The 23,944-nt window shown below is 36.4% G+C and overlaps 1 protein-coding gene across 6 annotated transcripts in view; it reads right to left on the reverse strand.

Moving 5' to 3' along the window:
- Nucleotides 1-23,944, reverse strand: part of PPP2R3A (protein phosphatase 2 regulatory subunit B''alpha) — a 210,849-nt gene that overhangs the window by 53,790 nt on the left and 133,115 nt on the right. For all 6 annotated transcript variants that reach the window (XM_047736286.1, XM_047736302.1, XM_047736293.1 and 3 more), the window contains 5 exons: nucleotides 19,503-19,577; nucleotides 12,244-12,330; nucleotides 7,968-8,124; nucleotides 5,570-5,618; nucleotides 4,669-4,758 (listed from right to left, as the gene is read on the reverse strand). In XM_047736286.1, the coding sequence (XP_047592242.1) occupies nucleotides 4,669-4,758; nucleotides 5,570-5,618; nucleotides 7,968-8,124; nucleotides 12,244-12,330; nucleotides 19,503-19,577 (458 nt within the window). The remainder of the gene's footprint in view (nucleotides 1-4,668; nucleotides 4,759-5,569; nucleotides 5,619-7,967; nucleotides 8,125-12,243; nucleotides 12,331-19,502; nucleotides 19,578-23,944) is intronic.

The following is a 23,944-nucleotide window of genomic DNA, read 5'->3' on the forward strand; positions in this document are numbered from 1 at the left end:
CCACCTCCCCTCCACTAACAATCAGTTTGTTCTTTATAGTTAACAATCTGTTTCTCAGTCTGCCTCTCCCCTATGCCCCACCCCCATGTTCATTTGTTTTCTTTCTAAAAATGTTTGGTAGCATTTTCCCGTTAAGCCATATCAGCCTGGGATTATTTTTCCTATCTAGAGTTTTTATTTCATCTCAAACCAGTGCCCAAGAATTTGCTCACTTTGTTCAAGTTATCTAACTTGTTAGTATAAAGTTGTTATGTTTTATATATATATTTTTATTCCTGTAAGGTTAACATTCATGTTACCTCTTTTATTCTGACCTTAACAATTTAAATGTTATCTCTTCTTTCCTTGACCAGTGTACCTAAGGCCTTATTAATCTTTTTTAAAAAAATCTGACTTTCGGTTCCATTGATTTTCTCTATTGTTTTTCTGTTCTCTAATTTATTCACTTCAGTCATTCTTCTTTCCTTCTTTGTGTTTGCTATGCTTAATTTGCTCTTTTTTCACCAGTGTCTTAAAGTAGAAGGTTAGGTTATTGATTCAAGGCATTTTTTAGTATATGCATTTATTGCTATACATTTCTCAGCACAGCATGTAGCACTGCTACATCCCATGAGTTTTGGCATTCCATGTTTCTATTTTATTCATCTTAAAGTTTTGATACTTTCCCCTTCATTTTCATTCATTTCGAATTATTTCCTTTGATGTATTCTTCTCTTGTCCTTTGGTTATTTAAGCAGTGTGTTGTTGCTACATGTTTATAAATTCCCAAATTCCTATCTTTATTGTTAATTTTATTCCATTATGGTCAGAGAATATGCTTTGTATGATTTTACTTCTTTTTGTATTGAGACTGTTTCATGGCCTGACACATGTTCTATCCTGGAGAATATTCCATGTGTACTCGAGAAGAATATATATTCTACTGCTCTTAGGTGGAGTGTTCTATAGATATGTTAGGTCTATTTGGTTTATAGTTTTATTTGTAGTGTTGCTCATGACTTCTATTTCCTTGTTGATCTTCTTCCTGGTTGTTCATCCATCAATGAAAGAGGAGTATGGAAGTCTTCAACTCTTATTGTTGAATTTTTTATTTTATTTCTGTCAGTTTTGTTTCATGTATTTTAGGGTTTGATGTTGTGGTGCATATACGTAATTGTAATGTTTTCCTGTTCATCTCTAGTAACTATTTTTTCAATTAAAATCTACATTCTCTGGTATTTATAAAGACATTCCAAGTTTCTTAAGGTTGTTTGCATGACATATCCCTATACTTAGTTTCTATTTTTTTCTCCCCATTATGTCTTTAAATCTAATATTTCTCAAGTAGATAGCATATAATTAGTTTTTTAAATCCAGTTTGAAAATCTCTGCCTTTTAAAGGAATGCTTAATTCATTCACATTTATAAATTGTTATTATTGATATAGTTAGACTTATGTCTGCCATTTACTTTTCGTTTTCTAGCTGTCTTGGCATTTTTTCTTTTTTTTTCTTTACTCTTTTCTTTTATAGTAAGTGAATTATTTTCTAAGTGTAACATCCTAATTCTTTTAATAATTTTTTTCACTATGTATTTTTGAGTTAATTTTCTAGTGGTTGCTTTAGGGACTTGCCATATACATTTTAAAAAATCATTATTTATTTATTTGGAGCAAAAAGGCACTTTCATTAAAGGACAGGACCTATGGGCAGAAAGACGGGCTGCCATATACATTTCTAACTTCTTAGAATCTACTTCAGATTTATACTTAATTCCAGCAAGATACTGAAATGTTACTCCTATACAACTTTCCTCCTTCTTCCCTCTTTTTGTGCTATTATTGCTATACATATTACATACCTATATATTATAAACCCAAAACTACACTGTTCTAATTATTACTTTACTATACTGTACCTATATATATTACAAACCCCAAACTACACTCTTCTATTACTTTATGTAATTTATGTTTTTTTAGGAAACTGAGAGAAGAAAAGAGAACAAGTATATGTTCATAGAGTTTGTTATTAATCTTCTTCATTATGATTTCTAGTTCTCTTCATTTGTTCTTGCGGGATAATAGGAGCTCCATAAAGAGGAAACATGGGTGAGAATTATTTGAGGAAAGCTTTTTCATAATTGAGGAAGTATGAGAGATAAAAAATTGAGATTGAGGGTTAACACAATACTGAAAGGGCAAGAATTGCAAAACTTTGGAAATTGAAGTGGTCTAATTGAAACAACCTAAGCTTTCAAAATAGTGGACTAATGGTAAATTATAAAGATGCAGGGAGGAGTCAAGATGGCGGAGAAGTAGCAGGCTGAGACTACATCAGGTAGCAGGAAATCAGCTAGATAGCTTATCTAAAGATTGCAAACACCTACAAATCCAACGGGAGATCGAAGAGAAGAAGAACAACAATTCTAGAAACAGAAAACCAACCACTTTCTGAAAGGTAGGACTGGCAGAGAAGTGAATCCAAAGCGAGGGGAAGATAGACTGTGGGGGGAGGGGGCGGCTCCCAGCAAGCGGCGGAGCAACAGAGCACTAAATCAGGATTTTTAAAAGTCTGTTCTCGTGAGGGACATCGCTCCAGAGGCTAAATTGGGGTGAAGCCCACGCAGGGTCAGTGTGGCCTCAGGTCCCACAGGGTCACAGAAGGATTGGGGGTGTCTGAGTGTCGCAGAGCTTGCAGGTATTAGAATGGGGAAGCTGGCTACAGAGACAGAGCCGAGGAGTGAGCTCTCAGCTCAGAGTTACCTTGAACCAGTCGCAGGCTCGGTGAGCCTGGAGCGAGGCCGGAGGCCAGGGAGACGGGAGTGATTGGGCGCTATTCTCTGAGGGCACACTGAGGAGTGGGGCCCCAAGCTCTCAGCTCCTCCAGGCTGGAGACTGGGAGGCTGCCATTTTCATTCCCGTCCTCCGGAACTCTACGGAAAGCATTCAGGGAACAAAAGCTCCTGAAAGCAAACCGAGCGGATTACTCAGCTCAGCCCCTGGTAAGGGCGGTGCAATTCTGCCTGGGGCAAAGACACTTGAAAATCACTACAACAGGCCCCTCCCCCAGAAGATCAACAAGAAATCCAGCTAGGACCAAGTTCACCTACCGAGGAGTGCAGGTTCAATACCAAGGACAGCAACGGAATTCCAGAGGAGGAGAAAGCAAAGCACGGAACTCATGGCTTTCTCCCCATGATTCTTTAGTTTTGCAGTTAATTTTTTTTTCAATTTTTTTTCTTCTTCTGCTCAATTTTTTTTAACATTTACCCTTTTCTTTTTTTTTCTTTTTTTTTTTTAAGATTTTATTTATTTATTTGACAGAGATCACAAGTAGACAGAGACACAGGCAGAGAGAGAGGAAGGGAAGCAAGCTCCCTGCTGAGCAGAGAGCCTGATGCGGGACTCGATCCCAGGACCCTGAGATCATGACCTGAGCCGAAGGTAGCGGCTTAACCCACTGAGCCACCCAGGCGCCCCATACCCTTTTCTTTTTTAAGGTTTTTAAACTAGTTTATCTAATATATATATATATATTTTTTTTCTTTTTTATATTTTTTCTTTATTCATTTTTTCTTAATTGTTTCTTTTTTTTGTCTGAACCTCTTTTTATCCCCTTCCCCCCCCGACTATTTGGGATCTCTTCTGATTTGGTTAAAGCGTATTTTCCTGGGGTCTTTGCCACCCTTTTACTTGCTCCTTCATATACTCTGATCTGGACAAAATGACAAGGCAGAAAAATTCACCACAAAAAAAAAAAAAGAACAGGAGGCAGCACCAAAGGCTCGGGACCTAATCAATACAGACATTGGTAATATGTCAGATCTAGAGTTCAGAATGATGATTCTCAAGGTTCTAGATGGGCTTGAAAAAGGCATGGAACATGACCTGAGCCGAAGGCAGAGGCTTTAACCCACTGAGCCACCCAGGCACCCCAGCTTAGTTTGATTTCTACTTCCTTGATTTCCAAACCATGTATCCAACATTTAGGTAACGTCTAGACCCAACATACAGACAGCTGAGGCAGTTATACTAGCAAGCAGCACCAAGGACTGTAGGCTCTCCGTCCCTTGGTACTAAGCACAAACTATGTGCTGGGTACTGTGTTAACACAAGCTGGGAATAAAAGAGAGGGACCTAGATTTTGGCTTAAATTAGAGATAGATTAGTGGCAAGAAACAGATGTGTATGTTTACAACTACAAATCAAGGTATGTTTGAGTGTGCCAAGGGAAAGGAGAGATGATTCTAATTTGTCTATAACTGTCACCCACAATTTGTTTCTTTCCCTCTCTAATTTACTACTGAACCATCAAGATGGAAACACTTAATATATATTCCCACATTCCATATAAAAGCTTCCTGGTCCTACTTAACTCTTAGGGCCAGCTCACATGTCACTTCACCTTTGTTTCTGGGGGTAAAAGCACTTCTCTTGATATGCTGTGACTATGCATTGTGTCTGAGAGGGCAGACACTAAGTCTAATTCATCTTGGTGCTCCTAGGTCAAGATGGCATCCACTGAGTATACATCATGACTTTTTTAAGCTTTATTTAAGTGTTTGACATTCCTGGCAAAGGAAACTTAGAAGTCATACCAGCTTGAATCACTAAACTCTACCTCTGAAACTAATAATACACTGTAAGTTAATTAATTGATTTTAAGTTAAAAAAAAAAAAAGTCATACCTGGTTGGGTTCCTTTTGTCCTCCTCAGAGATCAAAAACCAAACAAAGTCTGCATAGCTCATTCTTCCCTCTTTGTGTACTGTTTTTCCCCTGAAGAAAACACATGGTTATAAAGTTTCCTAAGCAATCATTCAGATAAATTTAGTAGGATGACAGACTAAGAAATAAAGCAACATCTTTTTTTTTTAAATGATTTTATTTATTTATTTGACAGACAGAGATCACAAGTGGGCAGAAAGGTAGGCAGCGAGAGAGGGGGAAGCAGGCTCCCTGCTGAGCAGAGAGCCTGATGTGGGGCTTGATCCCAGGACCCTGGAATCATGACCTAAGCTGAAGGCAGAGGTTTTAACCCACTGAGCCACCCAGGCGCCCCTAAAGCAACATCTTTCTTTGGAAATTAAGTCAAAGAAAAATTAGAAGGCTGGAAACCTAACAAAGAGCGTCCCTTCCATTGCCTATATTGTTTGCAAAGGCCTGGAGGGTGAAACCAGAAGACATATGCAGGTAAGAAGAAAGCAGTCTGGTTTCCAATATGAATGCAAATAATCACCAATACTGTTACCTGTATTTAATGGACTAATGCCCATAAATTAAAGAATCAATACTGTCTTGTATGAAGCCACGGTATGCAGGAAGCCGTGCTCAAATAAGATTGCTAAAGTGTTACCTGGAATTTATTCGTTTTTCCTTAAAGAGTTCATTATTTGAGAAAGAGAAAGAGCAGGAGGGGGAGTGGGAGAGGGAGAAGCAGGCTTCCTGCTGAGCAAGGAGCCCAACATGGGGCTGGATCCCAGGACCCTGAGATCATGGCCTGAGCCAAAGGCAGAGGCTTATTTAACACACTGAACCACTCAGGTCCCACATCCGTAATTCATTTTTAAACTCAGATGCTTTTTCTTACCTTGTTACTGCCCCAGAGAATATCCTTTCAATAATTCTGTTTGATGAAGCTAAATGTAAACAAAAGGGTACAAAGCGAGTTAGAAACATGTTCCATAAAGGCAATATTTTTGGCAAACTTCTTTTCAATAGCAACAAGCTAAAACATAATAGTCTTCCATAATGAGAGGTTAGGAGTATTTAAGTTTTTACCTATGTATAATTTATATTTCTGAAAGAATCTGAGGCGGCATAATCAATCAGTCACTAAAAAAAAGAACAGGCAAATGATTATGCCTGATAGCTGGGATGTATTACCATAGCTGAGTGCCAAATTAGTTCTGAACATCAGGACAACGAAGACAAAAACGTATAGAATTTGTATTGATCCTCTTATCCAATAAGACAACTTTTCCTCTAAAACAAGACAAAGTTTATCCTATCATGAAATTCAAGGGGAACTGACTGGCAGCTCGTAATATAAGGGACTTTGAGTGAAACAACAGAAAATGCTTTCAAGTAGAATTTTATAGAAGATACCTAAACATACCACAAACATACTTTTCTAATATTCTTATTCCATATAAGTCCAGAACATAACAGAATATATCATTTGAGAAATTCCATCAGTAAGTTTTACTCAGAGAGAGATACAATTATACTTTAGACAGTATACTACTTTTGATGATAGATCCTAGAGAATCTACAGCAGTGTACCTCATTATTGGTTCAAAATAACCAAAGGCTTTACTTTTAACTAAAAGGATATGCCAGTACAGCTCAGACCCATGGATTTGGTAAGGACAGGAATGTTTCTTTTAAGTGCCCCAGGCAATGGCATGTATATTACAATTTCAAAACAAGGGATGAGTCATTAGAGAGTTAGCAGCTACCAGCATCTAATTCTTCTGCACAGAGTTAGGTAGAGTTAGTTAGAGTCAGCCCAAGGTAAAATTAGTTTGGCTGAAGATGTTAGGAATATGGGGGTCAGAAGACCCATGTCTGGCCAAAAAGCTTATATAAGGATCCTCTATACTTTGTTGAACATTGGTTTATGGGGTTAATAATTTGTACTAGATAGACAAATAGAGAGCTGTATAGGAAAGGCATGGGATTTAATTAAAAAAAAAAAAGGTCTTTTTAAAATTTGTTAAGTTTAGCCTAAAATTGAAGATCATGCTGTCCCATTTAGGACAGGTAGGTGCACCAGCAATTAGGTGGTCTCAGTGACACCTTCATCATGCAGGCCTAGGTGTATATATACAATATTTTGGGACTTGGTGAGAATTATGGTATATCAGCCAGAGAGCATGCTTTAGAGCCTGTTAGGTTTTGCATGACCATATGTTAACACAGATGATCTGGTCACTGGTGATTAGAAGGTGCAGAGCTAATAAAGCTGACCTGATACACCTGTGAATATTTCCATTTTTGTGCTATTCTGGTGACAGGAAGGTTACGACTACTTGAACAAGGGGGTAGAGTACTAAACAAGTACTGCTTGTTTATCAATAAATACACATGAGTATTTTCTCTTGATACCTTATTGGGACCTGAGAATTGAGAGGGAGAACTCTTTCTTATATATGGAAAGTTCCATGAAACTTGACATCATATAGAACGAGCCTTTTCTTAAGATATAAACGGTTAATCACAGATATACCAAATAACAGAAGTGAAATTCAACGCATTTGTTTAAGGTTTGTACTTTGCTACATCTAAAAGGCTAAAGGCTGATTTTTAAAAAATCAGCAGTGCTTGAGAAGACATTTAAGAATAGATCAGGGACAATCTTATGAGAAAAAAAAACAAGTCAATGTATTTTGGTGCTTGGTGAAGAACAGTAAATCATCAGGTAATAGTTTCTAAGTTTACTACTGGTAAAAATGAAGCAAAGGGGGTAATATCATGTGATATGTGATATTTTTGCTTTCTGATACAAGAAAGCACACAAAATTCATCTGCAGGGAAAATACTTACTCAGGAACTAAATTCCAAAAAGTAAGTTTTTATGATTCCTGGAAAACAATGTCAAGTTAGAAACATTTTCATCCTTGGCTATTCATAAACACTGTAAAATGGGAAATTTATAAGGGTATATATACATTCTCTTTCAAATAAACTTTACATAGGTATGAATCTTATTCATCATTAGAAAATAAACATCACTATAAAGACTCAGCAATTAATCAAAACAAAGACTCTAATTGCTTACTTACTCTAAGTACCTTCTCCTATACTTGCTTTCTAAATAAAAAATTAATACCTTCACCCATTCCCACTTAAAAATTCTTGGTTCATTAAAGACTACTTGATTGGATAAAGAATTTAAGAAATGGGAATTTATCATTCATATAACAATTCATATAACTCTTGCCTTTTTCAAAATAGCTAAGTTTTAACATGTATAAAACACTTACCCTGGTCATTGTATCGAGATAGATCAGCCTGGCTGATGTAGAGGTCATGATCACTATCTAGTTCCCAGAATTTACAATAAATAACATAGAAATGTTCATAGGAGAAGTAATCTGTGATTTGGTTTATATCTTCCTCTTCTTCCAAAAGGGCTAGAGTCTGAAATAGTATGAAGAGAAAGATTAATTTATTTTAAAATTATGAAAACCAGCTTTGGCCGTTATATGGTCTAGTAAAGTTTAATTTTAAATTGAATTAAAATTTTTGGTTTGGGTACCAAACCAGGAACCTCTTCCAAACTTTAATCAAATGATCAATCTATAAGCATTTATGAGTTCTGTATTACGCTTAGCAAAGGGTTAGATGCAGTGGAGGATTTAAAAGCAAGGAAAGGGAAGGACTGTTACCAAGGAGACTGTAGCCCATCAAAGGTCCCCAGAGTAGCAAGCCAGAACAATTAGACAACAGGCTGAATTACATGGTCATAAACTGACACTGCTTGTAACTTTCTAAAATTATGAAGAGTGAGCATCTATTCTATTATGTAGAGTAGAAATCCACATATAGGGTTTGGCTTTGTAATGAGATCAAGTTTACTGTGAAGGTGACTTATACATAGCATCGTGCTGATGTGTGGTGGCCTGGCAAAGAAGACATAGGGATGGAGCTGCAGGGTCCTGTGCTGGAAATTAACCTGGGGTTCCCCTGACTCACTGAGTGTCCCTATGGAAAACACCAGAAACAATAATTTTGAACCCAGAATTCTTACAATTCTTGTAGTTATCATACAAGTGGGCAGACAAATGAAGATGTTTTCAGAAATGAAAGATTCAGAAAGAATGACATAAGAAGCCATAAAAAACCTTCAGAAATAGAAAAAACAAAATGAGATGGCAGAAATCAGATCAGACAGATCAACAATCACAGTAATGTAAATGAATTAAGTGTCCATATTAAAGTATTTTCAGATTAAGTATAAAAACCACCCCCCCAAAACATATCTAGGTATGCGCTATCCGTAAGAGATAACACTAAAATAAAATTTAAAAGGCGGTTTTAAAAGAAGTACAAATATATGCTAGCTAAATCTAAACAAAAAAAGTGCCAATATTATTGGAAAATAAAATGGAATTCAAGGTGAAAAATATTACAAGGGAGAGAGGTGACTGTTTCATAACGCAAATAAATTGCTTCAACGATAAATTATGTTCCAAAATGTAAATACTGGGAGACCAATTCTGGCAAGTTGAGAACATAAACTATTATAGTAAAACGTCTTTTTTTTTTTTAAAGATTTTATTTATTTATTTGACAGAGAGAGATCACAAGTAGACAGAGAGGCAAAGAGAGAGGGAGGGAAGCAGGCTCACTGCCGAGCAGAGAGCCCGATGCGGGACTTGATCCCAGGACCCTGAGACCACGACCTGAGCCGGAGGCAGCAGCTTAACCCACTGAGCCACCCAGGGTCCCTATAGTAAAATGTCTTAATGGAAGATTCTCTTGCCAGTAAAAATTACAAAGACTCCACAGAAACAAAGGAAAACCATGATGTGGTAAATGCAAAATATGGGTTAAGATTACACATAATAAGAATTCTGTAAAATCCTAAAATCTGCACATTTATATGAACCTAGACAAAAATGCTATTAGTTGTATTAGGGCGATGAAATATGATTTTTCTGTTTTCCAAACATTGCTTGTAATGTTTTATTTTATAAAATGCTCTTTAATATGTATAAAGAATACATACAATAAAACAAATCATGAGAAGGAGCTCTCATTTTCTCCTACTAGATTATCAGAAAATGAAAAAGACAGAAAACTTGTGCTATTGATGAATGTGTAAGTATGAACTAGTACAGGTTTTCAAGAGACTAAGTTGGCAGGATCTATCAAACTGAAAACCACACTGGGGCAACTGGCTGGCTCAGTTGGTAGAGCGCGCAACTCTTGATTTTGGGTTGTGCATCTGAGTTCCATTTTGGGTGCAGAGATTACTTAAAAATAAAAAATCTTAAAAAAAAAAAACCCTGAAAATGCATATACCATTTGATCCAGGATTTCCCCTCCAGTAGTCTATTCTAGAAGAATTCTTACCTATGTACACACAGAAGGAAAGTATAAGGATGTTTACTGCATCATTGCAAATAGGAAAAACCTGACAACAACTTAAACATCCTCTGTAGGGGAATATGTAATTTAGTTATGGCAGAGCCATGCCATAGATGATGCGGCAGTTAAGATTTATATGCATGGAAATGAAAAGATTGTTAAGATATGCTGTTAGTGGAAAAAAAACCCCAAATTAACAAAATTATCTCATATACTTAAAAAAAAACCACCTCAAAAAAGCAGCCATACAAAATAAAACTGTTTACTCCATGTATACATATAAGGGAATAAAACCATAATATGGATGGGTTCCCTCTGGGAAAGAGAATGAAATTGTAGGGTGAAGAGGTAGACAGTGACTTCTGCTGATTATTCTAGATATTTTCATATTATTTGAATGCTTTATGAGCATATAAAACATGAGCATACATTCATGAATAATGTACTAATACGAAGAGTGGGAGAGGAATAGGGAAGAGGGGGAAAAATTAAATGATGCCCTAATAAGAACACTTGAGTTCTGTTTCCAGATTGGCCATTTACTTGCTGTGTGATCTTATCTAAGTCATTCAACCATATCTGGACCTCAAATTTTATCAATTAAAAAATATGTTTTACAGTAATGCCAGAAACTGTTACAAACTCAATTGTGCTTCGGGAATATGAGGGATTACCATTCTTAAGGTGGAAGGCCTCTTTTATGGAATTACTGCCATCTCAACCCATCCCATCCCATGTTACCTACTGAGAGAGGCAGGATAATTACTATTCATTTTGGAATAAAAAAGGTTTTTATATGAATTATAGGCTGCTAATTTTGCCAAGTCTTCATTACTTTGTCCCAGATGAAGACAGGGAAAAATAAAGAGTATATAAGGTTGTGTTATTAGCCTAAGTTTCGTTTAGTTTGATTCATTGAAAATAAAATATTTCTTTTCCTTTCAAGTATGAACAATTCTTTCTTTAGGTTAATGGAAGCTTGAACAATCAGGCATGAGGATTATCTCGGTAAAAGGCTCCCACTAGTGGTCTACACACTTTCTCTCTTATTTGGTAAAATAAATAAAATAATTGAATGGAAAGTATTCTTTCTTAAAAGGACTTTTTAGTATTTTTCTCCACTCTAGTAGGAACTGGATAAAGAGCGGTTACTGAAAGGATCAAGTTGCAACCCCTTTATTCCTTTTGCAAGTCCTTTCCTAACCCAGCCCATCTCACCCCTGAGGCTGTATCACTGGTTACTCTCTGCAGAGCCACTGGCTGCTTTAGACTGTTCTTAGACTGTAGACACTTTCATGCTTCTGGGGCTTTGTTTATGTTGCTCCCTTTATCTGGAATCCCCTTCTAATTTTTTATTTTGATAAACTTCCAATACCCTCCAAGATTAAGACCGCATGCCATGAGGCCCTCCCTGCATATTTGTTACCCATTTCTGTGAAAATTTTCGTCAGGTGTGACTGCACATTTTTCTGTTAGTCCATGTACCTTGATATAAAAATCCCTTGTTATTCATCTTTGTTCTCCCCAACACATCCCAGGTATCTGGTAAATGCTTCATGACTGAAAGTAGCCAAAGTGCTTTGTATACAATAAGCACTCAAATATTTGTTAAATAAGTCAAGCAGAGAGAGTCAATTATCATATGATTTCACTGATTTGTGGAGCATAACAAATAGCATGGAGGACAAGGGGAGTTAGAGAAAAGGGAGTTGAGGGAAATTGGAAGGGGAGGTGAACCATGAGAGACTATGGACCCTGAAAACAATCTGAGGGTTTTGAAGGGGCGGGGGGTGGGAGGTTGGGGGAACCAGGTGGTGGGTATTGGAGAGGGCACGGATTCACGGATTGCATGGAGCACTGGGTGTGGTGCAAAAACAATGAATACTGTTACGCTGAAAATAAATTAAAAAAATTTAAAAAAATGAAATAATATTATTTAACTTGTTCTTTATTTTTTTTTAAATTAAAAAAAAATTTATTTGTGAGAGAGAGAGAAGAGAGAAAGCGCACAAGCAGGGAGATCTGCAGACCAAGGGAGAAGCAGACTTCCTGCTGAGCAGGAAGCCTGATGTGGACTGATCCCAGGACCCTGGTATCACAGCCTGAAGGCAGAAGCTTGGCATCCCTAACTTGTTCTTTATATATGAATTTCAATGAGAGACATACTTGCAAAAAGTTGCTTTTTCTTATCTCTGTCGAAGTTATTTTTCCACTCCAAGATCTGTTGACTGTGTAGAATATTCTCTGAATAACCTGGTTCCAAAAGGAAACAAATAAAATAAAAACACTGAAGATATGTTTTACTTCACCAAAGGCCATCTTAGGAATGTCTCCTGAACCAAGCTATGTTTTGTTTTTCTGATTAAGGCAAGTGTAATTTCTAATAAAAACTAATGATATTTTAAAAATCTACACCACATTCCTTACAATTCCAAGAATAAAGATACTCTTTGCTCATAGCCCTGCATTTCCCAGCTACCTACATGTCACTTTATTTACCTCTCATCTTATACAGTGATGCCTGATTCAGGCAGTGTTTATTGGGCTGAATGTTTTAGGAAGGCAGATGAGGTGGGAAATACACACTGGGTTGGCTTAACAATTCATAGGTCATAAGAATGGCTGCCAACATGGTACGATTAAAGACGGCATTATTTTGGTTATTATAGCCTTATTCATTGGACTCTTAAAGACTTCTTGTCTTCCAGACTCTTTCTGGAAACTCAAATACATCTGTGATAACTCTAATACTGAGTCCTTACTTGGGCATGAGCAATTTTGTTATTAGCTAGCATTTAAAGAGTTTAATAACAGATGTGAAACTCTGGAGAAGACCCTGGACAGGATGAGAGAGGTGGGAACGGGTAGCAAATGTGTTTGAGATTGATGACATGTTTGTTGTGGTGTAGTGGAGGATTGGAGAAGGAAGACAAGGCTGCTATCTTGGAGGGAGGAGGCCACAGCGTAGTCAGTTTTACCTGGGGTTATGCCTACACATTTAATTTCCCTATGACCCACTAGTTTTGTTTTTTTTCTTCCAAAATGAAGCATTATATCTTTTTGGTTTCAAGGTTTTATTTAAATTCTAGTTAGTTAACATATAGGGTAATACCGGTTTCAGGAGAATTTAGTGATTGATCACTTACATATAACAATAAGTGCTCATCATAAGCAGCTTTTTTTTTTTTTTGACACTTTGCCTTTGATTTTGATTATCTAATAGAATTCCTGCATCCTTGGTGGTTTTATCATGTAAGAGGTTAGATCTTTTTAAAAGTTATTTTAGGGCAAGAACAAAAAAGGGAAAACATTTGGACATCTCTCCAAAGAGTAGGCCTAATGAGGGACTAAACCACCATTCCTCTTCTGGATTCCTTAGCAAAGAGAGTGATTCTCAAACAGAGCAGGGAAAACACATCCTCAGAATGATGGCCCAGATTTCCACTGCCCAGTTTTCCATATCCTTTAGTAGTGCTAATTCCTGACTCTTCAGAATCTAGCTCAACTGCTAACTCCACAGGAAGCGTCAGAACAGGGACTGGGGTAGAGCTCTGTCTTCTGTGCTTCAACTGTCATGTGAGTCTCCTTCAGTTCATCCTACGGGGTTATTCTAAACACTGGTGCAACTTGACCATCATCACCTCCAAACTCCAAGGTACCAGATCTTTCTTGACTTGCAACCCAGTATTTGATATGGCGCTCTGCGTATCAGATGGTTAACAATTGCTTGATATACTTTTTTATTTGAGGAATAACTGATATACATTATATCACTTTTTGGTGTAAGACATGATTTGATATTTGTACATATTGCAAAATAATCACTGCAGAAAGTCCCCTTAACATCTGCCACCATACAGAGTTATGGAATTTTTGTTCTTGTGATGAGAACTTTTAAGATTTATGCTCTTAGCAACTTTCAAATGCACAATATATTTATATTACTACATTATATATGGTATTAATTATAATAGTATATATAGTATTAACTACAGTTACCATGTTCTACTTTATGTCCCCATTATTACTTATTCTATAACTGGAAGTTTATACCTTTTGACTCCCTCTTCACCCATTTTGCCTCTGGCAATCACCAATCTGTTTTCTTTATCTTGGTTTTATTTTTTAAGATTCTACATATGAGAGAGATCATGTAGTATTTGTCTCTGACTTACTTCATTTAACATAATGTCTTCAAAGTCAATCAGTGTTGTTGCAAATGACAAGATTTCATGGGCTAGGGCTACCAACCCCCAGCCATGTACAGTTGAAAATCCACTATAACTTGACTCCCCCAAACTTAACTACTAATAGCTTTCTGTTGACTGGAAGCCTTACCAATTATGTAAACAGTTGATTAACCCATATTTTGTATATTATATATGTACTATATATACTGTATTCTTATAATAAAGTAAACTAGAGAAAAGAAAATATTAAGAAAATCATAAGGAAGAGAAAATATTTACAGTGCTATAAAAAATTTGCATATAAGAGGTCCATGCAGTTCAAACCCATAGTGTCTTACTCAACAGTGTATTCTTTTTTTTTTAAAACTTAAATCCAATTAACATATAGTGTATTATTGGTTTCAGAAATTTTTTAATTTTATTTTTTAAATTTAAATCCAATTAATTAACATACAATTAATTTGTATGGTAGAAGTTAGTGATTCATCAGTCTTATATAATACCCAGTGCTCATTACCTCATGTGTCCTCCTTAATCAAAGTTCATATAATAAAGATGGAGGAATTTTAGCACAGAAATTACATATATGAAAATAAACAGTAAGAATACCATTTATCATAGTTCCATGGCTCCTCTCTCAAGTAAAGTCAATTTCAAAACATATCATTACACCAAAATTTTCTATGTTGAATATTATATTTTTACCCTTAGTATTTGATTTTAAATATAAATTTATCTAAAATCTAAGTTTCCTATCTACCAAAATTTTATATTTATAGATGCCTGTAAATATATTATTTATGGAGGTACCGTGTTACACTTAAAATGATACAGCGTTGATCTGTATTTATTTTTGCTTATTTTGTTATTCATTTTTTGTTTTTTTGACAGAATTTTTAAAATTCACAAATGTTTTGACTGTTAAACGTTTTCTACTTTTAGCCTCTGCTAACTTACTTATCTAATAATATGAAAAAATGTACTTATAGTCCATTTTTCCATAGTCTAAATCTATTCAGTAGCCCCACTTCATCAGCACATTTATTGGTATCCACATTACTGAGTCAGCATTTTAGCTTACTGAAGTAGGGGCACCATCTAGTGGTGAGAACATGTGGCTGCTTGGTTCTACATCTACCCTTGATTTTTCCCCCTAATTTTGTTCTACTTCTTTTAGGTAAATAAAAAAGAAATTAATCCCAGTTTTTAAAAAGCAAATTTTTTTAAAAAGAATTGTTAATAGTAAGAATAATTGTTTAATACCAATGAGTGGAACGAAATTTGATAATTTTTTACCAAGGGATCTCTCGTCACCTTGATAGTCTGAATTTTAAATTAGTTTCCTTTCTTTTTCCTTCTAACTACTGAACTGGAAACCTCTAATCCACAAGTGTAGGTCACCAGAAATTTGAGCAAGTGTTGGTAGCTGTCAGACAAGTTTTGACAAGTGGAGTGGATGTGGACACAAAAATTACAGAGATGGCTCATTGTAGGTAATTTACGCAGATGAATATTCTCAAATGCTGGAAGCATCGTTCTTCTACCTGGCAGGGAGTGGTAAAAAGATCCTTGATCCCCTCTGGTTAGTATGGCTCCGAAAAGTATTTCTCCATGGTCCTCTGCAGAATTTGGACTTAAAAAAAAAAATCTATCTAATACAAATTTCCTCCTTTCTCTATCAAGAGGAAAAGTTCTCAAGGGGAAAGAGCCAAGCTGTTGGTGATGAGCAGTCTCCACCACAGTTTAGTCATCTCAAAAAATATCAGTACCTTGTCCTCAACAATTAAAATCCTGGCATTTCAGCCTAAAGTGATGGCTTCAGGCCAATGAAGACACTGAAGCTATCACTAAGATACCATCTGAGCACACCAGAGAAATGTCTTTGCTGCCATTACCAGTGTCACAAAGAAGTATTTTCAATCTCATTGTTTATTTTAAAAACTCACGTGAGCACCCCTTTCCTCAAAAAAGTCAGCATATGCCAGCTAGGATAAGCAGTCTTTTATTCACTGGTAATTTCTTTACACAGCATGCAAAACTGCAAATTCAAGGGCTATAATTTGTTAGTATTTCCAATTTTCATTTTCATTCAGTATCAAGAGACTTATTTCTTAAATGCCAACTTGTCTCTGGAAATAAAGGAGAATATGGCGTATTAGGTGCATTCTTTAGGTGCATTCTCTTATATGGGTAGTGATATTCTTTTTGCTGTATGCATAGTTGGGGCTCTGTCTTTCCAGTCTGGAAATAGCTGACAAAATAATTAACTAAACAAACAAATGAAAAGTCTTTTCCTATGGCATAGGTTTTCCAGTGATAAACAGAAAATAAAAGTTGCCCAACTTTTCACCATATGAGTGCCACACTAAAACTAATATTTGAGTCATCCTTTGTGTCAGTAGTTTCTTCCGACTAAAGTGAAATTGATAAAAAACTCTAGCATGCCAACAAAAAAAATGCATTGTTTTATACTACATGCCACTGAGATTATATAACATTGATAGGGTCAAATGACTAATTACTTTTGCTTTTTCTGAGATATTTATCTTTAATTCTGAGGCTAAGTTTCTAAGAAAGCGTGAACTTACCAGTTTTTGCTCTGAACAAGATAGAGAATGATGCCTCTGTCATTTGCTTTTACACCATTAACAACATTCATTAATTTCATACTAGAAAACTTATTTTGATTTGTTCTAGAAAAACTGTACTCTGAAGTAATGCACAAGTTCCAATGACTTCATACTATTATTTGACCAGATTTCACAACAGAAGAGGCAATAGGGAGAAAAGATAACCAGTCCTTTAAAAAAAAAATCCTGTTTCCAGATATTCATGTAATACTTTTTATTTGCACTTTCCTTCTTCAGGTGGTACTATGAGGTTATCACAATAGATACACTTATCTTAGTACACAGAGATTCACATTCTATATTCTCAATGGGATCTTGTTTACTATTTATGTTACGATGCTATTCTGAATTGCCCTATTATCAATATTTCATTCCAAGTATTTTATAATTTAGTAATTATTTCTGAGTAATGGATTTATTTTTGTGAATTGAGGATAAAACAGCATAATAATAAGAGTATGAGTTTTAAAAATATAAATAATATGCAAACACCATGAATATATGTCAGCAGAGATAATTATATCCTGTTAATTGACCAATTTAGTTCTCTTTAATGATTAACATAATAGAATTTCTAGGAAAATGTGAATATGTGAATATGTGAACAAAATTGTTTCATGGCTTTTCACCCTGAAATTACAAATTCCTGGGGACCACTTGCTAGATGACACAGACCATCATGGGTCCACGGTACATCAAATAAAAAGTGTAGAGAAAGAAAATTTATCTCTATTTTACAACTCTGTTATTTAACATCTTTTCTAAGAATAAATTCCAATAAAAAGTTCCTCTACAGAGAGTATTTTCTGAATTCGTAGAAGGTTGGGCTGGATTATCTCTAAGATCTTTTCTAGCTCTTAAGATTTTCAATTATGCTATTAACATGCCCTGAGTTTACAGAACAATCAACAATCAGAACCCAGTGATTCCCTATTGAATTTAAGCCAGAGTTAATGTGTAGGATTCTTAAGCATGGATAATTTCATTTATTTATTCAATACATACTGTTTATCTAATATGCGCTAGGCACTATTCTAGGTATTGGAGATACTGTAGTGAAAAACATAGACAAATTCCCTGCTTCAGTGGAGTTTCTATCATAGAGAAGGAGATTTTAAGCTTTAAAATATTAAATGATATAAAATCTGAGAAGAAAAATAAGGTAGAACAAATGCATAGAGAGTGTAGGGGGAGGGGACAGAAGGAGAAGAAGGATGAAGAAGGTAAAGGGTGTTTAGGGAAGGCCTCACTAAAAAGGGAATATCTGAATGCACAGTTGGAATGAATTAAATAAAGGAAGAAGTCATATGGATATCTGCAGAGAGCATTTCAGGGAGAGGAAAGAAGTGAAAAGCACCTGAGACAGAAGTGGAGTTAGTCTGTTCCAGTAACAGAGAGGATGCAGTTGTGAGCGAAGCACAGTAAGTGAGGGGCAGGGTAACAGGATAGACGAGAGCCGCAGAGGTTGTAAGGGGGGTGGTGTGTGTGTGTGTGTGTGTGTGTATTATGGGGAGTCTTACCAAGGACTCTGGCTTTTCCTCTGAGTGAGATGGGAAGCCACTGGAGGGTTTGAACAGAGGAGTGACATGAACTGACAAACATTTTCAAAGGATTACTCTGCTTTGTGGAGACCACTGTAGGGCAATGAAGGTGTAAGCAAGGAGACCAAGTAGAAGTAATCCAAGTGAGAAACAAGGGTGACTGCACCAGGGTGACTGTGGCAGCACTTCACAACAGTAGTGTTATGCTTTACAGGCAAAAAAAATCACTTCTGAGATAGTCTTAGAAGACAGTGACACCTTCTGGCTCAAAGAAAGACTTACAAAGTTTTACAACAGAGAGCCAATGTAAAAGCCAAGAATGAAGTTCTGAAAGGAGAAAAAGAATGGTAGTATTCTGTAACTTGACAGAATCCAATAAATTCATAGCCAACAAAAAGTACTCTAAGAATGAGAGGATTTTTCTCAGAGGTGATCGCCCTGTAATCTTACTGGGGGGGTGTGAGCCAGACACAAGGGCTAACTCACTTGAGTGTGGTTGTGATGGAGGGGTTTGTCTTGGGGCTCAGAGATAATCTGAGAGCTAGGACAAAGAATGCTGGACATGGCTGCAATGTGCACCGCAGGCTGGTGTGCTCTGACTTCATGCCTTGACTGTGACTGGTCAAAGGAGGCCAGGAGCACCTCACAAAATGGGAGAGTGTGATTATGCTATGATAAATTCTTTTTTTTCTGATTATATATAAGCTATTTCTCATTACCATTTCTAGTTCTAAATTTGAGACACATCATTTTCTAAGAAAGACACATCTTTTTCTGGGAAAGGCTGTTTGTAAATGCTCAATATCAACTGGGTATCAATATTAATAACAAGGCAAAGAGTGTACCTCATAAGACCAGACAGAACGAATATATTACTCTAATTCTGTATACACTGGTACATAATAAGAAGGAAAGTAGATACAAATAACTAATTCAATTTTATTGTACCTTCCTCCCACTCAAAATAATCGTTATAGCTCAGGTTACCTTTTGCATAGATATCTGAAAGCCTGCACAAAGGAGACTTATAGATCTCTATTAAGAAAAAAGAAGACTCAGCTTACCGTGGTGATATAGCGGGAGTGGAATTCTGGAGCATCTTTCAGGAACGTGAGGCCAGGGTGTGTATCCACAACATCCTGAAGAAGATTAAAACCAAAACTAAATAAACAAGCATACCAAAGAGCAAAATAAAAAAAATAACACTTGAACAGAATTTTCCCTTCCTGTAGAATAAGTAGCCAGTTGAACAAACCTGCTCTTTATAGAATACTGAACAGTGCATTTAAAATTTAACACTTTAGGGGCGCCTGGGTGGCTCGGTGGGTTAGAGCCTCTGCCTTCGGCTCAGGTCGTGGTCCCAGGGCCCGGGGTTCAAGCCCCGCATTGGGCTCTCTGCTCAGCAGGGAGCCTGCTTCTTCCTCCTCTCTCTCTGCCTGCTTCTCTGCCTATTTGTGATCTCTGTCTGACAAATAAATAAATAAATAAAATCTTAAAAAAATAAAAATAAAAAAATAAAATTTAACACTTTATTACATTAAAATTTTATTATAAGCATACTAAGGTGTGCTTTTGATATGCTAGCATACTTTAATAAAGCATAAAAATTTTAATTTAGCTATTATTTGGTGATTTGTGAATCATATGTCTTAGGGGTATGTATAGTAATTTTAACATGTCAAGGCATGTCAGGGAAACTCACCCTACAGATTCTGGGGTAGGGGTTGTTAAGAGAAATTTACACAGAAAAGATGGTAAGATATAAGCCAACTACAATGATTCTTTCTTAACCTAGAGATATGGGAAGTTTCTGAGGGAAAAAAATAGCCATGTAGCTAAGTTTGAAATCTGTTAAATTGTGGGAGTCAGCTAATGTCCTTCAAAATAGCTGTGTGGACAAATCTATTTTCAATTTAGGATTTTATTTTTATTTTAAAATCTGCTATTTTATTCTCATGGAAGACTATTAGAATATTAAAACCCTGAAATACCATTTTTATTTTCTAATTAGATTTTTAAAAAAGATTTTATTTATTTATTTGACAGAGAGAGATCACAAGTAGGCAGAGAGGCAAGCAGAGAGAGAGCGAGGTGGCGGGGGAAGCAGGCTCCCCACTGAGCAGAAAGCCTGACCCGGGGCTTGATCCCAGGACCTTGAGATCATGACCGGAGCTGAAGGCAGAGGCTCAACCCACTGAGCAACCCAAGGACCCCTCTAATTAGATTTTTAAAGCACTTTGAATGAGCCTAGAGAAACTACTGGAAATAATTACTGTTAATTTAATAACCAGAGGCAACAGCAATGGCAATATGGATATAAGCTATTAATTGGTTAGTTGTAAATGGGCAGACATCAGTTATACCTCTTTCCTTTGATTCTTCAGAACAGTTAACTGTCCATATCCACCAACGTAGTCTCAAACCAATGGACCTACTATTTAACCTTTTATTTGGAAATAATTTTAGACTTACGGGAAAGTTACAAAAATATTAGAGATTTTCTATGCCCTTCTCCCATAATGGTAACAACTTACAAACAACTTACAAAAATAGTACAATGATCAAAACCAGGAAGTAAACACTGACACAATAGTAAACCTACAGACATCATTCAAATGTTACCCGCTTTTCTCTTAGTGTCTTTTTCTGTTCCAGGATTCTACACCACATTTAGTTCTTTTTTAAAAATTGTTTTAACTTAAATTAAATTTAGTTAACATATAGTGTATTATTAGTTTCAGGGGCAGAATTTAGTGATTCATCAGTTGTATATAACACCTAGCGCTCATTACAAGTGTTTTCCTTAATGACAATCACCCAGTTACCTCCCATCCTCCCCCCTTGAGCAACCCTGTTTGTTTCCTATAGTTAAAGAGTCTCTTATGATTTGCCTCCCTGTTTTTATCCTATTTTAATTTCCCTTCCCCTATGTTCATCTGTTTTGGTTCTTAAATTCCACATGTGAGTGAAATCATATGGTACCTGTCTTTATCTGACTTATTTTGCTTAGCACAATACCCTCTAGTTCCATCCATGTCATTGCAAATGGCAAGATTTCATTCTTTTTGATGGCTGAGTAGTATTTCATCGTGTATATATAGACCATTTCTTCTTTATCCATTCACCGGTCGATGGACATCTGGGCTCTATTTTGACTACTGTGGACATTGCCGGTATAAACATTGGGGTGCATGTGCCCCCTTTGAATCAGTATTTTTGTATCCTTTGGATGGATACTTAGTAGTGCAATTGCTGGGTCATAGGGTAGTTCTATATTTAACTTTTTAAGGATCCTCCATACTATCTTCCAGAGTGGCGGTACCAAATTGCATTCCCACCAACAGTGTAAGAGGGCTCCCCTTTCTCCACATCCCCACCAACATCTGTTGTTTAGTGAGTTATTAATTTTAACCATTTGACCAGTATGAGGTGGTTTCTCATTGTGGTTTTGATTTGTATTTCTCTTAGGAGGAGTGATGTTGGGCATTTTTTCATGTGTCTGTTAGCCATTTGTATGTCTTCTTTGGAGAAATGTCTATTTATGTCTTCTGCACATTTCTTGACTGGATTTTTTGTTTTTTGGGTGTTGAGACTACTAAGTTCTTTATACGTTTTGGATATCTGCCCTTTATCTGTTAAGTCATTTGCAAATATCTTCTGCCATTCTATAGGTTGCCTTTTGTTGATGCATTTAGCTCTTGTGCCTCATTGGTTTCACCCAATCTTTGACAGTTCCTCAGTCTTGTACTTCATAATCCTAAAATACACTTTTTTTGAGAGAGAGAGAGAGAGTATAAATGGGGGGGGGGAGAGAGAGACCTAAGCAGGCTTCATGCTCAGCATAGAGCCTGATGCAAGGCTTGATCTCACGACCCTGAAATCAAGAGTCAGATGGATAACCAACTGAGTCACCCTCATGATTCTGACACTCTTAATTTGTTCTAGTCAGTTATTCTGTAGACCTTTTCAACATGGTTTTGCCTGATGTTTCCTCATGATTAGATTAAGATTATACATTTTCGGCAGTTATACCACATGAGTGGTATTATGCGCTTTATAGTCATACAAGACTATGTGATGTCTGTATGTCTTATATCTTGTAGAGTTAAGTCTGATCACACTTGGCTGAAATGGCAACTTCTGGGTTCTTCACCATACAGTTATTATTCTCCCTTAATAATTAATAAATATTGTGGGGGGATATACTTTAAGACTGCCAAAATTCTGTTTCTCTGCAAATTTTTTGCCCACAGATTTCAGCAGTCACTTTTTAAAAAAGATTTTATTTACTTGAGAGAGAGAAAGAGAAGTAGCACAAGCAGGGAGAAGAAGACTCCCTACTTAGCAGGGAGCTTGATGCAGGGCTCAATCCCAGGACTCTGGGAGCATGACCTGAACTGAAGGCAGATGCTTAACTGATTGAGTCACCCAGATGTCCCAATTTTAGCAGCCATCTATGGAACCTGATTGTAATATTCATACCGTGGTGCTTATCTTTTTTTTTTTTTAAGATTTTATTTATTTGACAGAGATCACAAGCAGGCAGAGAGGCAGGTGGGGTGGGGTGGAAGCAGACTCCCCGCTGAGCACAGAGGCCGATGTGGGGCTCGATCCCAGGACCCTGGGATCATGACCCAAACCGAAAGCAGAGGCTTTAACCCACTGAGCCACCCAGGCACTCCTGTGGTGCTTATCTAATAGCGATTTTGTATTTCCCTCGTTTTCTATACATTTAATAACTGGAATTCTTCTGTAAGGAAGAGTGATTCCTCCTCTCCCACATATTTATATGTTTAATTTGTACCAGTACAGGCTCATGGGTATTTATTTTATTCTAAAGGTTATAATCCAACACCATCATTATTTATTTTGTTGCTCAAATTGATCTTATTCTGGCCATTGGAAATCTTATCAGGTTGGCCCCTGTATCCTCTTGACATACCCTAACCTTTTGTGAGCACTTTTATAGTTTCTGGTATCACAAGATGGTATCATCTGACATTTTCCTTGTTCCAGCCCTGGAATCTACTTTTTTTCCCCCAAATAGCCCTGGTTCCTTTACTGGAAATGGTACTTAAAAACCATTTAGAAATCTGGGTGCTAGGTGTGCTCATTACCATTAGGATGTCATTGCTCTTGGCCCTCCTAGCAGGAAGAACTAGGAATACATGTATTTACAGCAGTCCCTCCTTATCTGCAGGAGATATGTTCCAAGATTCCCCGTGGATGCCTGAAATTGCAAATAGTTCTAAAACATATATATATATTTTCCTATACATATGATAAGGTTTAATTTATAAATTAGGCACAGTAAGAGCTTAACAAAATTAAAATAGAACAATTATAACAATATACTGTATTAAAAGTTATGTGAATGTGATCTCTCTTTCAAAATATCTTACTGAACTGTACTCACCCTTATACTTTTTTTTTTAAGATTTTATTTATTTGACACAGAGAGAGAGATCACAAGTAGGCAGAGAGGCAGGCAGACAGAGAGTGGGAA

This window comes from Lutra lutra, chromosome 1, assembly GCF_902655055.1.
Source record: "Lutra lutra chromosome 1, mLutLut1.2, whole genome shotgun sequence".
Taxonomy (NCBI): Eukaryota; Metazoa; Chordata; class Mammalia; order Carnivora; family Mustelidae; genus Lutra; species Lutra lutra.